We start from the raw sequence: 16,974 nt of genomic DNA, 5'->3' as shown, positions 1-16,974 counted from the left end.
ACGCGCCGGGGAAGAGGGTGAAGCAGCTCTCAAACAATTCATGCGAACGAAAGACTGGGCTTCACCCTGCTGGCCTCGTTCATCCTTCCATTAGCCCTGCTGCTTCGAGGACTCAAATGGTCTTTAATAAATAGCAGCAATTTCCCGAAGGCACAAGGATCTACACTGCATTATACCATCGTCATTCAAGCAGCCCTTGAAAGCAATTTGCTTACCGGTGGATTTGATTTCTCTGACGTAGTTGCTTGGGAACCAGCCTGTTTTTCCATTCAAGGTCCCTTCCCACCAGCCCCCTTCTTCAACCCGGGTGACATAAATAATGTCTCCTTTGTTAACAGAGAGTTCATCCTCATTGGTCTGCTTAAAATTGAACCTGGCCTTTACCACCAGCTGATGACTGCCATTCTCGGTCATCTCCTAAGGAAAGAAACATGGAAAAACATCAGTAAACAGTCCAAAAAAGCAGAAGCCACTAGGACAAGCTATTGTTCTTTGTTGTGACAGCTGTTTTTCAGTATTGCTCTTTATAACAGCAATAACATCTTGTTTTGTGTAAGCACTCCTGCCAGAGGACCACAAGGTCCCTCCCAAGCACTGATTTAATTTCACAGTGCAACGGTGGGCAGATAAGAGACTCGCTCTTCTCATGCCACAGAGAGGAGCATCATGATTTGGAGATGCCACGAGACTCTCTCCAGCCAAGGCAGCAAAGCCGTGGTGGAGATCAGGGGAGAACAAACTCCTCTGGTGTGCTTGACCCAGAGGCACCACTCATATCCCTCTACCCCCAACAGCCTTCAAACCCTTGATGAGATGTTAAATAAAGGATACCACAGGCTTGGACTGCCTCGTTGACTGTGAAGCTGTGCCGTTGCAGTCAGCGTGGGGACCTCCAGCCGCAGAGCTAAGAGATGACAGATGTGAACATGGCCCTTTTGACGGCTGATCTGGTGAGGAAAAAACATCTGAGTTTCACACAACTCTCCACCATCCCTCTGCATCAAAGCAAACAGTGAAGCCCGCAAAGAAAGCAGGAACAGGGCACAACAGCTGACAGAGCATTTGTCAGAGCAGAATAGCAAGTGCAATGTATCTCCAGCGTGGGTACTCCTGGTCAACAGTGAGGATGGTTTTGCTGGCCTGGGTTATCCCTTCCACAATGGAAAAAGTTGAATCGCATTCCAAGGCACTCCTAGGTTATGCCAGCTCTGCTGCCACGCATCCGATCATGGTATGTTTTTGAAATCCCCCTTAAAATGGTAGAAAAACAGAATAATGCTCAGCTGTTGTCCATTTGGGAACGTTTCTGGGATTGGAGCAAGCGTTGTTGAAGGTGTTTCAAAGTTTAGCTCGCAAGCAAGCACGCTTAGGTCACCTCCACAGCTGCAGCGTGGGCTTCCCTGCTGAGTGGGGAAGAATGCTGAACAGCTGGTCAACACAATCGCTTCTCTATTCAGAGAAGTCCTTCTGGGTTCATTATACAGCTGAAAGAGGCTAGGCACAATTTTGATTACTGCTCATGGACCGTTGCCACTACCATGTGAGAAAGGGATTCAGATCGTGCTGATGAAGGACAGGAGATCCACGCCAAGGAGACCAGTAGACCACGGAAAGGCTCAGACTGCCCCAGAAGCTCTCGGAGTTGTCTCCTTCACATGCTCAAAGCTCATCGTTTCGCAAACTAGTCTCTGGGCCTGTTCCTGGCACCACCTGCCTGACGCTGGAAATAACGCTGCTGCTCTGACATGTATCTGTTTTTCACGATTAGCAATTTGTTTCCATATTGATACCAAAGAACTTGCCAGAGGGTAAAAAGGTTCCTGGTCACAACTGCTCCATGCTGAGATTGAGTCAGTGGCCTCATCACCAAGAGAAGTCCCGGCTCCTGCAGCACCTGGCAGCACTCAGCCCCAGAATCTGGCTCAAACACTGCAGAACGCTAAAAACACGGGATTCAAACCACCCAGAAATTCCTAGTACTTCTATGCTACTCTACCTCATACCACACCATGGGACAACACTCAGACCTCCCCCTTTCTAGGTGCCACAGTGCTCAGGATGAAGCACCGGCTGACATTACCATTTCAGTAAACTGCAAAGTACTTTTGAGATTTGCCCTGCAGCTTCTTTTCAGATTTAAGAACATTTCTATATCCCAGAGCTGCTGTTTTCCACCTTGTGGTATGGACCTAGCATGCCCATGGACCTCAGTATGGACCTAGCATGCCCATGGACCTCAGTATGGACGTAGCGTGCCCATGGACCTCAAAAGGAGGACAGAGAAGAGCAGTCTGAGGTCATCGCTGTGCTGGGTGTGCAAGTCCCCTGGATAACGCTTGGAGTTCTTCTCTAAAAATGCTCCAAGGGCAGAGGGCAATCGAGGCACCGAGCATGCACAGGAACCAGAAAACACAAACTCCAAGACGGCTATGTTCCCATTCTCCTTCAGCCTGAATATCAACATGGAAAAACCATTCTGAAAGGGAAGTTTGGTGGGAATTACAGGAACTCAGCTGGGCTTTTACTCTCCCCAGAGGATTCTGTTTCAATAGCAAAACACCTCACCCTTAGATTGGACCTGGAGCAACGCAAACTGCGAGCTCCCGGAGAACGGACTTGCTTTGTCTTTCTCCAATGCCTTCCAGGTCTGTGACTACAGCTTCCAGGCGCTGCCGCCTTACAAACCCCAACCACACCATCCCCACGCACCAGCCCACCCAGTCCACGCTCCAGCAATGGACAACATCCACGTTACATCTCCTGTGCTGTCCGTGAGTCACTTTTCTGTCTTGCCCTGCTCGTTCCACAGCCGCCTGACGACCGCAGGGTGAATTCCCAGCTCCCCGGGCTGCAGCAACAGCAAAACCCCTCCGCATGGAAAACCCACTTTGCAAACACAGAGTGGTGGGGTTTTTTTCTCTCTGAAGCATCCTGATATTTGTGCAGGAGTGGTTTTCGGCTGCTCCTGGCGACTCATCGGCCAGGAGGGGTGGCCGACTGCCAGCGTGAGATGTTCTTCCTCTGATTCCTTCTAAAAAGGGAGGGTGTAAACAGCGAGTCCAGACTTCTCTGCTTATTCAAGCCATCAGCAACAGTCCCACGGAAATGACTCGGTTACTAGAGATTTTATGTTTCTCCCTGCCCCTCCCAGTCTTCCAAAGCTTTTATAAATATCTGCAGCAACCTAGAAACAAATGTAAAACTGACTTTGACAGCTTGGCAGGGAAGTGTATCATTTATATTGCATCATGACAGCATCCTATTTTATGTCTGGTCCAGCGTGGAACACTGCTGCCATATGTTGCTTAAACTATGGTTAAAATAGCTGGGTTTTCTGCTCACATTCCTACCCTATTTTTGGCAGATGAGCCTTGCCTGATCCAGCACAGCTGGTTTTCCTCCCCTGCCCTCTCTTTCAGATAAAAGCATCAAGATCTGTATTGTGATTATTTGATGGACAGCTGCTGAACTCTGAGTTTATCTGCTATAAATGATGCCTCTAGTTATTTGCATAAGATCCACAAGGATACAAGGATTTGGACTTCAAATGGATGCTCAGAAACACCTTCTCACCACATTTCCTCAGCTGTCACCTACTTCCCTCTGCCTCCAACAAGGGTGTTGGGATGCAGCAGCTCTGCGGGTGTTGGGATGCACAGGCACGATGGAGCCTTGGCCATAATAGGAGCTGCAGGAGCCGGTACCAGGCTTGTCCTGATGCTCCCTTCAGCCCTTGGCCTCTGGCAAGACAGACAAACCGGACCATCTGCAGTGGCAATTTGTAGGACACAGCCTTTTGCTTCTCAGGAACTTGGCCAAGCCACCAAAAAGCAAACGTTTTAGACATGTATTTATTTTACCCTGTACTTTTCCCAAGGGCGCTCTCTGCCTCAGCAGCTAATTATATCGCAGGCATTGTGCTTTTTAACATTTAAACGGGGAATGCATATGTTCAAACAGATGTTTGCCATGAAACCAAGAGGATTCCAGCTTTCCTATAGCCCCATCAGTAACGTGTGATACAAACTATTCCCCAGCAAAGCCCTGTCCTGAGCTTCACCCAGTGATCGCATGGACTGAGCGGGGACACAGGTGGCTGCAAGAAGAGAGCAGGAAAGTTTCTCACTCTTTTTGCTTTCAGAATACTGAAGCTAACGTCAATCACAATGACAGCATTTGCAAAGGTAACCTGCATTTTATATCCCACATCATATCGAACCACAAGAGCTTTCTACCCGGGGTCACGGGGTACTGTCATTTAACGGAGAGTAAGAGGCTGTAAGGAGATGTGCTGAGGCTGAATTACCATCACGGACTTCCAGGGACCGAGCTGGCAGCAGAGCTGAGCACTGGCTGCAGAAAGGCAGTCTAAGAACCTGAATTTCTTCAGAGCAGCATTGTACACACATACATACACACACGTGTGTGTGTGTACATATATATAATATTATTATTAGATATTATATATGTTATTATACATCGTATATTACTATATTATTCTTATGTCTGTTGCTGTTTATATAATATATACATAATAATTTGTACAATAGTTTATATAATGTGTAAATATACTACGTATTTTTTTACATATACAATTTTATAAAACCTTGTATCAGAACAGCACAGAAAAGAGGAAAAAGGGAGGAGAGGGTCCAATCCCAGCAATGAAGTTGTTTCATGGAACACCCAAGCAGCTTCTGTACTAGCAGAAAAGGACTCAAAAGCAAAAACTCAGTTGAAAGAGCAGCAAAACAACTGAGAAAACCACCGCAAACCAAATCTGGCCAAAACACAGTAAGCCAACAGAAAAACCTTCCCATGAAAGGAAAATCGTGGGTTTGGGTTTAGAATTTTTCCCCTTTTAATCACTTAAAAAGTAATCTGCAACTGGGAAATTCACGTCTCCTCGTAGTGCTGGACTTTGGTGGGTGTGCAGGACTCTGTGCAAATCCGTTTGCATGACGGGGGCCATAAATGCTTTCCACCCTGCAAACTCTTTCCAGCTCAGCCCAGAGCTGCTCCTCAGCCCCTTGGCAAAGAGACCCTGGTCCTCTCACCCCTCCCCAGAGCACTACACTGTCATTGTCCTCCTCATCAAACTTCTCCTTTCACAGCTACTGTGACTGAGTATCAGTTTAAAGCAACCCGTGGGGAACAGCTACGTATTTGGGATGGAAACAAGAGGATCTGATTTGCTTTGCTCCAGCACCCAGGGAGGCATGACAAGCCACCAGCTCGATTCCCGAATCTAGGAGCTTACTCCACGGACTCAGGGAGAGGAGAGAGAGAAACATCAATACAATTGACTGAGCATCTGGCAACGACGTTTGTTTTGGCATTCAGTAACGATACCATGCAGATGGATCTGATTTTGGCTTTAAAATGCACTATTTAAAATCTGGTATTTGCATTTTGGGAGGTGCATGCTGATTTACATTGAAGCTCCTTTACAATGACCTAATTTGAGGTCCCTTAGTACTGTCAAAACTGAGCAGAGGTCCCTTAGTGCAAAGCAATAATAATCAAGCTCTGCAAAGTGCACACAGTGGAACACTACATCTAAACTCTGAGTTGGTAGAAGCACGAAATGTTGATCCCACCATCCAGCATCAGCGGTCAGTGCTGGCAGCCCAATTTGCCAAGGCTCTAGAAATCCTCATAAACTAAGAATTACCAAAAAAACACCCACCACCAGCCCACCCCAGCACACATACGAGACAGAATTTGAAAAGGCAACAGAAAAACCCCTTTTTTCTTACCTTCGGTAGCTTTATTTACAGCTGTTAATGTACTCAGGACCTTGGAGAACTGTTCTCCGGTGTACAAATCATGGGGATCAAACACCTACAAAAGAGGACCTTGGTCAGTTGAACCCAAAACATCTTACTCCGGCCATCTGAGCAGCCCACGAAGAGGGTGACGGCGAGGATTCCATAGCCCGTATGTCTCTGCAGGGGACGGGTGTTTACTCAGGGCTGACAAGTCCCATTTCCTTTCTAGCAAGTGAATTCCTGGGGTGCCGGGGGCAGGTGGCGTGGGAAGGGCAGGGGGACCCGGGCAGCATTTAGAGCATAACGCTGGGGACAGGGAAGGAAGAAATCGGTGCTGTCTGCAGAGAAGAGACTCCTCTGAAAATCACGGAGAAGGTTATTGCTCGCCTTGAGGGAAGGAAAGATTTTGCTGCTATTTTTGTTACGGAAAGCTGAAGAGATTGAGGCTGTACATGTCTATGTATATACACACACACACATCTTCCGCAACACAAGAAACAAACACACCGAATTTTCTGCTATTGCAATATGGCATATGTAATACATGTACAGTTTTTTACAGGAATCCAAAACCAGTCATTCTCTGCGCAAAAATCCCACTCTAAAGAATTTTGTGTTCCTAAGCCTCCACAGCAAACCAGATATACATAGGTAGCAAGGGCTTACTCTGTGTGACTGCCAACCTGCAGCTTGTACCACCAGCCCTTCAGAAATCACCACCAGCACAACGAGGGGCAATTTGAGTTTCCAAAACACTGCAACCCCCTCTACAGCATGAGAAATGCTCTCGAGTTCATACAGACTGTACAAATCCTACCATTAATGAAGCAAAGATAAGTGATGCAATAAAGCCCCTGTTATTGGTACCACTGAGGCATCTGCTAACCCCCAAATACACGTTGTCTCGCAGATGGAGACCACAAATCCATGAATGAACAGCAAAGATGATTTTAAAGCTCTCCTGGCAAACATCATCTACTTATAAACACTTCCAAAGCACTAAAGAGTGTATCCTGCTACATAAGCACATGAGTAATAATTACCTTAAGGGCAGTAATGCCCTTTAAAATGGCCCTTTCCTTGCTTTCCACATATAGCTCCTTGAGTACGCTCGGCATATTTCAGATCGGAAGGGGACTGACCTCTTCCACATCCTCTGGATGCTCACGGCATCTCTTCCTTTCAACACATCAGTGCAGCAACAAAGTCCAACACGGGCAGTACAAAGGCTGCTCTTTGTTGAGAGTATATTTAAAAATTGACTCAGCCACTCAATACCCGGAGAAAGGCTTCACCCTAAAGAAATTTAATCCACGCTCAGGAAAGGAACAGCCTGCTGTCATTACAAATATTAAAATCAGTAGCTCCACAGCTCTGATTACATCTAATGTTCTGCACATTTCAGGGACACCCCCACCTACCTCGGGCTGTTTCCGAGCTGATCTATCGCCCACGCTCGCTTGGGTTTGCTCCTTCGGACCACGCAGACCCCATCCCCTCTGCCAAGTGGTGTGTGAACTAGTTTTCCTGCCTTGGAATTGCAGCCGGTGCTATCTGAGCATCGCCTCCAGCCCTGAGCAGCGACGTTAGCGTCTCCGTGGAAAGGGAGACGGTAACGGAGAGCCCGGGCGTGCGCTGACCCTGTTGGCAGCTGCTGGAGGATGCAACGTTACAGTAACGCGCCTTCACCCTCCTGCCAAGAAGATGAGAAAAGTAAACAGCGAGGCTGGGATGTCTGCGTGCATCTCTCTGGTGTGTCATTTTCTCAGTCATATCCTTTTCTTCCGCTTCAGTAAGTCCAGAAAAACAAGTCCTGCCTTGAATGAATGGCATCATTTTTTTTTTTTTTAAAAAAAAAGACTAAAGTAGTAAAATACATCCCTGATCTTTCAATGCACAGAATAATGCCGTAAGCTCAGAGGCATCAGGCTGACAAAATCCAGAGGAAAATGGTGGCAGGAGGGATACGCAAAACAATTCTAGTCCAAAAGCAAGCAACAACTCTCAGGGCTTTTCTTCATAGAGAAATTGTCTGGAATAGCTACCGTGGAACAGTGTGGAAAACTTCTGGATCAGCTACTGTAATGTAAATGTACTCTGTGGCTTGCTCCAGAATAAATTCATTATATAGAAAAGTCCTCATTTATCAGCTAAAAATTACTTTTTCCAGCACAATCCATCCATAATTCCATTTCTAACTAAAAGACAAGCTGCAAGGCTAGACAAAAAACAGAGGAGGGAATAGCTTTTTTGCTTTTAGCTTGCGAAAGATCTGGTGGACATAAGTAAAACCCCGCTTAAATCTACGCCTGTCATCTGAGGATCTCCATTTAAATGCTTTTCCTGCTTTCAGAATCACAGGCTGCAGCTCCCCTTGGCGAAACAGTCCGGCTGCTCCGTCAGGCATCACACCGGGAGAGAGCAAACCTGCACCGCCCGTCCGCCTCCGAAAGACAGCGAGAAGGTGAGAAGGTGAGGAGGGGCCGGTGCTCGCAGGGCAGTGACCCGAAGAGCACTCACCTCTTCGGGAAGGACGAAAAACCAAACCCAGCTGCATCTAGCAAGTTATCAGCACCCAAAATCTCAGTACTCGGATGGGAGCTGCAGAAAAGTTACGGGAAGCCGGGTTGTCTTTCGAGCCCGAGCTGCTCTACCTGCACCAACCCCTTCCACAGTTACGACAAAACCCCGGCAAACCTCAAGCTGGGTGCGAAGCCCAAAGCCTGGCACGACCGCGACACAAACCCGAGGGACGAGAGGCTGGAACCAGATCGTCCCACGCCCGCTCCGAGACTGCCGGCGGTGCCGGCGCTCCGGGCGCTGCCCGACCCCGGCTGCCCCCTGCCCGACCCGCCTCCGCCTTCAGCGGGAGCGGCGGCGCGGCCCGACCCCGCCGGCTCTGCGAGAACCGGCGAGACGGAGACAGAGTGCGGGGCGGCTCCCCCCGCCGCAGAGCCCCCCCCCCGGCCCTCGGACCCCTCGGCGTCGGTGCCGCGACGCTTTCAGACCCCCCAGCCAGCCCCAACACCAGGGCGGCGTTCTGGGCAGCAACGAGCCGCGCTCCGTCTCTGGCAAGCTCAGCGGGGACACCAGCGGGGGCTGCCCGGTGGGGGTACCACCCGCGGGGCTGCCCGGTGGGGGTACCACCCGCGGGGGCTGCCCGGCGACAGCCCTGAAGACCCACTGGAGACACCCGCGGGGACCGCCCGGTGACACCGGCGGGGCTGCCGGAGGATGGGGACGCCGGCGAGGCCGGGGCCAGGCAGAGCTCGCCCGGTGCCGGTGCCCGCGGAGCGGTGGGTACTCACGGCGGCGGGCGGGCGGGCGCGCAGCCCCGGGGCATGGCGGCGGCAGGCGGTGCTGCGGGCCGTGGGGCGGCCGGTGCGGCTCTGACCCGGAGCCGGATCGCGGCGCGGGGAAGGGAAGGGAAGGGGAAAGGGAAGGGGAAGTGACAGGCGGCGCCGCCGCACCGCTCCGCCCCGCCGCTGCCGCTCGCTGCGGGACGCGGGCGGGATGTGCGGCCGCAGCTCCCTCCGCCGGCAGCGGGCGGGAGGCGCGGGGCAGCCCGGGGCAGGGAGGGAGGGAAGGACGGCAAAGGGGAAAGGGAGATGGGAAAGGGAAGAAGAGGAAGGACAGGGGAAGGGAAAAAGGGACAGGGAAAGGCGGGGAGGGAAAGGGAAAAAGTAAATCAGGAAAGAGGGGCAAGAGGAAAGGGAAGGGAAAAGGAAGAAAGGGAAAGAAAAGGAAAAAGGAAAGAAAGAAAAAAGAAGAAGGAAAGGAAAAAGAACCGGAAAAATGAAGAGGAAAGGATAGGAAAAGAAAGGAAAATCCAGGTTATTGAAATGGTTATTACAGTGGTTTTGCACCACGTTGCAGAAGGGCCTGCAGACAGGCACAGTTCAGTCGAGGCAGCGAGTTCTCAGAGACAGCATGTCCTCGCCACGGCGAGCTCGGCGCCTGTGCTGCGTGCGCCCATCTGTTCGGGGAACACTTTGCTGCGGGAAGCGTGAAAATCCCCGGACGCTTCAGTGCAACAGCAGGCTGCAGCGTGGAAAGGGAGCGGAGCGCTGTCCTGACAGCCAGGGTGAAACCCAGCTGTAGGTCCCAACCTCATGCAGGGTCACAGGTGTGTCAGAGACACCTCGTACACCTGCAAGGCAGAGGTCTGGGACACCGAATTCAGACATACCCATTCCCTTGTGCTTGTGCTGGGCAGGAGCTCTTGCATTTGGCAGTGCGCAGCTAGGAAAGGTAACCACTTTGGAGTGAAGCCAAAGCAGAGCGGGCTTTGGGAGCACACGGATGGGGAGCCATGGCAGGTGGTGATTTTTCATCTGCCTTCTTGAGACCTCCATCCAAGTACAAACAGACAGGTGAAGGTTGCAAGCACCTTCAACTGCAGAAAGAGCTTCAGTTCTGCCCATGGTGGCAATGACACGCTGCATGCTCTATGATCCTTCTAGGACAGCCAGGTTTAATCCAGCTATTGATTTATCTTGCAGAAACCATTCTTAGTTCACAAAATTCAGCCTCTTGCCAGAAGTTTTGTGGTTATATTAGCAATAAAATGCTGCTGCTGAATGAAGGTCTTATGCTTCTTCAGCAGTAAATGATGCTCAGCTATTGAGCTGCTGTTGTTACATGCACAGTGGTGTCAACAGCAAAAGTCAAGACTTAACAGTTCCTGTTTGCGTCCTCAAGAACAAGCTAGGCTGGGAGTTTTCTACCTGTTTTTTCTCTTTCCTACCTGATTTTTCTCTTTCCTCATGATCTTTTCCCTGTGTCTTCCAAACTAGACTCCACCTGGCCACCAGGTCTGAGCCTCTTGCCTTCCACTTTCCATCTCAACCTGCTTACATCCAGCTGTCACTGCCTTTGCAGTACTCACTCACTGGACCACATCTTGGGTCATATGCACAGCTCAGAGGTTGAAGCCACAGTGTAAATGAAGCAAAACCAGGTTATCTGCACCATTCTTCAGTTCAAACCACCAAAGAACCCCCTAAAGACAGTTAAGCTCCAAAAAGGTGCCCACGTCCTTGCTCAGCCCTCTTGTCTCAGGAGAGCTGGGCTGATAGACATTCTTATGGCTTGGATCAAATTCTAACACTGAAAAGCAGTCGGGATATTTTAGAGACAGTATCATTGTTTCACCTAATTACAGCACTTGTCTAGTTAGAAGAAGGTACTTATTCCCCTGCTTGCCTTCTTTTTCAGGACTAACACATTTCAAGCAGCAAATCTTTGCAGGTTTCAGTCCTAGGCTGAAGCTAAGGAAGAGTTTGGTTATTTATACCCTGCAATGAGATGGACTCTTCCAGCTCACACCACCAGCTTGTAGAGCTGCTGCAACTTAACAGAGCCACCTCGAAACAGGAAGGTCACGGAGCATCCTTCTCCATCCCTTCCGCTACGTCCAAATCTTTCACTGTTCCTGTAAAACAAATATTTCACTGTTCCTGCCCATGGCAGGGGGGGTTGGAACTAGATGATCTTTGAGGTCCCTTCCAACCCAAACCATTCTATGATTCTATGAAAACAGGAGAAGGTGCTGTTTGCCTTGCTGTGTCTTTCTCCCTCTTCCTAAGATTGAGTTACCAGGACAACAAAGAAGGGTAGGAGGGAAGTGCGTATGCGTAGCTTTGCGGGAGTTACATCTTTACATGCCCTCCCACTGGAAGAGATTGGCAACCAGTATCCGTTCAGTGGAAGGTGGGACTCAGGTTTCAACCGAATGCTGGTGGAAACCCCACCTTCCCCACTGATCGCCTTCCCTGCTAGCAATGCTCAGCAGAGGGATGTATTCAGATCCAAATGGCAGCTGTACAAACGTCTACAACAAAAGCAAATTTAAGGCACAGTATGAAGGTAGCTGCTGCCTTAAAAGTTTTTCATGCTTGAGATTGCCCAGGATGAGGCCCTTTTGTACAAGTCAGTATCCAGAGCAGAAGTTACGAGCTCTGAATTTCCTCAGAACATCCTCTTTTGCTCACATCTGCAACAGGAACAGAATCTCTGACCTTAACATGCACTTGTCAGTCTGAAGACAGGAGAAGTGGCTCGGATCCGGTCCCAGGCTACTTCTTCATATCTAAGGAACAAGAGTTCTCTCTGGCATTTGGAGAAGGGCAGAATTTGACAGAACCATTAGTGTGTAATTGTCAAATCCAAAGTCTGGGTAAGCAGTAGGGTGACAGGGATTTCAAACCCGTTAAGCCAAGAGCTTTCCTCATATTACTCCTTTCTCAAGCTAGGTTACTGGAGCAGAAAAGATCCTATGCTCCTCTTCCTTACACATAAAACATCACTGCAACTTCCTTGCCAACAGACCTTGGGAGCAGAAGGTTCCCTGCCTGTTCTGATGCTCCAAACGTGTTCAGGGTAAATGTGTTGCAGAGGAACCCCCTCTGAAGGGCAGTGACCCTTCCCAAGGCAAAGGAAGCATCAGACATGAGGGAGGACCTCCTGTAGGTCCACTTCGTAGAGCCTCTTCGCCAAGAGGGTCCAAACAGGGCAGCGTTTAGAAGGAACAGATGGCAGAGGGTTTTCATGTCTCCTCTGGCTTTGCCTTCAGAGCACTCAGAAAAGCTGGCAATGCGGGAAGAGGAGAGCCAGAGGGAAGCATAAGCACTCAGACTTGTGCTGTGTCTTGCCCACCATCTCAGCTGTCCTACCTTGAGCATTCCTCTGCCTGAGAGGAGCCAGGATTCTTCCTCTTCCATCTTCCCTAGTGTTCTAATATGAGTTAATATTTTGGAAAAAAATAAAATTTTCTTTTCTCTGCAAAATTTAAACTCGAGCTTGAGAGATTTGAGGTCTCCTTTCATGGCAAGCAAGACAGGGGCAACCACATGAGCACTAGGGAAGTTACTGAAGGGTCAGAATATCTCAAAGCTTAAGGTGGTTATAAATCAGAAGAAAAAAAGAAGTCAGAAACCTTTTCTTAAATTAAAACCAAGGAAGGAAAGGCACAGGGAGGATCAGAGCAACACCCAGAGCTGGACACACAACGTTGCTACTTCCCAGCATCTGAAAATTGTGGAGTGTGACTGCAATATTGCAGAACTGGCTTTGAAAACTATGAGGGCATTTGAGGACTGTTCTCTTGTCCTATCTTTTAGCTGTTTAAGACTCCTATTATTTAATGTTTTCCACCACAACCATTATGATCAGTTTTTAAATAGAAAAATAAAACTCTCTGAAAAATGGAGGAAGTCACACGATCAACAGCAGAAGACTGGCAACAACTGATTTCTGATGCGATAGGCCTTCAGTGATTCTATATATATCTGCGCTTAAAACTGGGCTGCTGCAGCAGGCTCTGAGAAATGCATTACTGGGAGACAACAGGCCAGTGAAACAGTTCTGGAATGAGCAGATTTTCATGCTGGTTAGCTAAAACGCTCCGAAGAGAAGAAAGGCTCTTTGCCTGATCAGACCTTCAAAGCAAAAGCGCAGGAAGAGGTACCACAGGTTGGACTTTTCTCACTGCGGTGCATGAATATTCTGTGTAATGCCCAAGGAGGCTGTCCCTGCTTCTGGCAGAATTTGTCTTCAGAATATATTTTTTTCACAATGTTGAGCATATTTCAAACGAGACAGTGACGGCTCTTAGTTACAGGTTTCCTTTTTACTGTAGGAAGTTAAGTGGGATACAAAAGTCTCTACATTTTAAATCCATATGCACTTAGTGAAAAATTTGATGGCAAAATAGCTGAACTCTGAAATTAATTTAGACTCTGATCTTGCAAATATGAGCTATGCCTAAGAATAATGGTCAGCATATAGCTAGGATCAGGAATAGCCACTGAAAAGGTGTCCATTCTTCATTAATATTGTTTTCAAGTGTAAGGATCAATTTAATATTATGTGTTTGGTAGAATCTCACACAAGAGTTGCAAGGGGATGAAAAACATTGCAGTATTAAGAATATTTCACCTTCGTATTAAAGCAAGGCTAACACCTGCAATCCCTTCTCTGTAATAACAAAAAAAAAAAGTAAACAAGACCACACTGCTTAACTCTGTTTAGACAGACCTCCTGTTACTGCTGCACGTATTTCTACCTGACCATTTAGGTGTGTCTCAAAAGACGAGGAGGAATCTGTCAAGATCACAGTTGATACACTCCATTTCCAAATTCTCCAGACAGAATATTAAATTACCCATGCTCTAATTTATGTTATTAATACAAAAGATGAGGAATGACTACCAATATTTCGTCCCTCTGGTGTCTGGCTTCCTTTCAGAAGGCTGATTAAACAAGCACATTACGACAATAAAAAAAAAGGATCCAAGTTGACTTACCTCCACTTTAAGGAGTGCGCAGCCTTTCAAGAACTCTTGGATATTACTGATGCAATCAGCTTCATTTTTAGGCTCCGGGCAATACTAAAGAAAGAAAATCCACGGAGATCATTGCATTACCCTCCGTATAGCCTCTGTTCAGCAGGCCTGCATGAATATTGACATGTGCGTTTTATACTGAATTAAGGAAGCTTCTTGAGGGGGCGGTGGGGGTGGCAGGCAAGCTGTCGAGGCAGGAAGAGCGAGCCCCTGGAGGAAGTGATGCACACATCGACATGGTCGGCATCTTGTCTTGAATGTCAACATATGACAGTGCCCGAAGTGCCAGTGGGAAATCAGTGACCTTTAAGAGCACCCTGCCCCCCCGACCATCACATACGAGCAAAGACAAGGAGCTAGCAAACCTGTTTTTTGCATCATAAATAAAGGCTCCTGTTTTACAGGGTGGAGAACCAGGGCTGGTTGCTATTTAATTAAACAGCTTCTCTTCTGCGTTGCCATTTCCTATCTCTCATTGGACTCCTTCCTTTTTTTCCTCTTGCAGTTACTTCTCACACTTTTGGACCGTCTGAATATATGCCTTGTAAAAACTGCCATCGGAGCTACTCCCATGGCTCAAACGGCTTCAGTGCTGATGGATTTGCCGGGCTCGGGACGGCTCGGAATGGCATGGGTGCAAGGTTTGTTATTTATTCCTAACCTAATCTGCTTCTTGAGTGTATTTTCTGACTAACAAAGTATTTTACAGTAAAAGTTCTGAAAGAGTGAATGTATTCACAACTGTAATTAAGGGTATTTACGTAAATACAAAACCTGCATATCCTTCTATTCAAACCCAAGACATTTTGATCTCTGGTGGGCCAGTATTTCCTGCCGCGGAATGACCATGCGTAACTCGGCCAACTGGAACCTTTTGGGGTCTTTTTCTGGATGTAGAGGCAAAATCTGAGAACTAAAGCTACAACCATACTTCACCCTCAATTAGATACAACTAGTAACTGACATGTACAACACTCCTCTCTCTGATGCTCCTTGCTCATCTCACCAAAGAAAACCATACCTCAGAATGACCAGGACATTATTTTGTGGAGCAGTGCTCCGTTTCAGGCTAGTGAAATACGTCTTAAAAAAAGTTACCTTTTCTGCAGATCCCGGCAGAAGTCGATTAATGAGTTTACAAAGCACAGTTCCATCTTTCAGAGAAGTTTTCAGGAACTCCTCCGGATCATCTACTATTTTCTTCGGGGAATTTAAAACTCCTAATGAAATAAGCCACGTTACAATTTGTTCTTCTGGATTCATGGCGGAGAGCTCTGCCGCCAGCGCAGTTCTCCTGTGCAGCAGCTTGCTGGAACCCACATCCGTGATTACATCTTCCTGCCTCTGCTGCTGCTTGCAGAGCTCAAGTGTGAAACTACCTTTTTTTTTTTTTTCTCTCGGCACAGAAACTCAACAAATCTCAAGAACCAGAAGTACTGTTACTCTACGGGAAGAAACTTTTTTTTTTTTTAAATAGTTTCTAGCACTGTTACTTTAGACAGTGAAAAGCAGATCTTTAACTACGTATTTTCAATATTGAAAATAGAAGTATTCTGTGTGAATGCTTATTCCACCAAAAATATCTTACCTAGTGACTTCCTCCTTGTGGCAGCTGGCATCCTATCATCTGGTAAACTTGGTCTTAACTTGTGGCCCGAAGAAGTAAATGCATATTTGTCTTTAATACTCTAAAGAATGAGATCTTAAAATTGAACTTCACACTAAAGATGATTGGGAGGAGTATCACATTAACTTATAAATTTTTCAAATTTACGTGGCAAACGTATTTATCAAAATTGCCTTTTATAGTATTTTCTACTTTCAAGATCTGACATGCACTTCATGTAGAAAAATATTATTTTTTTCAACTATTTTCTACAATAAGTCCACCTATAATCCAAAACAGATTTTTAGAAGATGATAATCTCTGAAAACAAACATCCTGGATAACTTTGAAAAGCTCATAAATTTAGGTCATCCAAATGTGAGAATGAAACTTTCCAACTACTTTACTTGTCCTTTTAAAAACATCCCTTTCCACCAGCTCTTCAGGATCCATTGTATGAAGAAGGAGCTTTTCACCTTGCTCTGGGACAGTATTAACCATCACTATTAGTCATATTAATTTAGAAAAGTCCAGTCATCTTGCAGTTTTCTTACCCTTTCTAATTGTCCTTTCACCAGAACAGATGGAGAACAAAGCAATTTTCTCAGTTCCTGATGCCAAAGAAGTTAACTAGAGCATCATAGATTGAAGCAATAAACAAGAACAAACTACCCTAGAGACCAGAATTTCTGTGAGGATATTCTGAGCAAATTCCTAACCCTGGAACTTGAAGCGTAAAATCATAGAATGGTTTGGGTTGGAAGGGACCTCAAAGATCATCTAGTTCCAACCCCCCTGCCATGGGCAGAGACACCTTCCACTACACCAAGTTGCCCAAAGCCTCATCCAACCCGGCCTTGAACGCTTCCATGGATGGGGCAGCCACAACTCCTTCTGGGCAACCTGTTGCAGCGCCTCACTACTCTCATTGTAAAAAATTTCTTCCTTATATCTAATCGAAATCTCCCCTCTTTCAGTTTAAAGCCATTGCCCCAAGCAACTTCAAGACATCAGTGCTCTCCACTCACTTAAGCGAGTAATTTATGGGTAGGGAGAAACAGAACAGCAAAAAGACAAATTTAGCTATAATGAATATGCATGGCTTTGTCTCCACTTTCCAGGTCTTACAATTGGTACTGAGACCTCTGTAAGGATCATTTTTAAGAGCGACTAATAAGAAATCCTAACTGCCCTTTTAGGGTTAGACAGACTTTTGATCTTTACGAGGATGTTGGGTTGAGCTCCAGTTCTC

The 16,974-nt window shown here is 47.2% G+C and overlaps 1 protein-coding gene across 2 annotated transcripts in view; it reads right to left on the bottom strand.

Annotated features, from left to right (window-relative positions):
- Positions 1 to 15,393, bottom strand: part of ARHGEF6 (Rac/Cdc42 guanine nucleotide exchange factor 6) — a 40,719-nt gene extending 25,326 nt beyond the window's left edge. The window contains exons 1-5 of one of the 2 annotated variants that reach the window (XM_086619923.1): positions 15,215 to 15,393; positions 14,078 to 14,161; positions 5,760 to 5,844; positions 832 to 947; positions 216 to 417 (exon numbers count right to left, since the gene is read on the bottom strand). In XM_086619923.1, the coding sequence (XP_086476049.1) occupies positions 216 to 417; positions 832 to 947; positions 5,760 to 5,844; positions 14,078 to 14,161; positions 15,215 to 15,379 (652 nt within the window). In that variant the 5' untranslated portion in view covers positions 15,380 to 15,393. The remainder of the gene's footprint in view (positions 1 to 215; positions 418 to 831; positions 948 to 5,759; positions 5,845 to 14,077; positions 14,162 to 15,214) is intronic. The other variant, XM_086619925.1, reaches the window with a different exon arrangement.
- Positions 15,394 to 16,974: the final 1,581 nt, after the last annotated feature.

Source organism: Tauraco erythrolophus, chromosome 13 (genome assembly GCF_009769465.1).
Source record: "Tauraco erythrolophus isolate bTauEry1 chromosome 13, bTauEry1.pri, whole genome shotgun sequence".
Lineage (NCBI taxonomy): Eukaryota > Metazoa > Chordata > Aves > Musophagiformes > Musophagidae > Tauraco > Tauraco erythrolophus.
The sequence above is the reverse complement of the archived record's forward strand: the minus strand, read 5'-3'. Positions and strand labels throughout refer to the sequence as shown.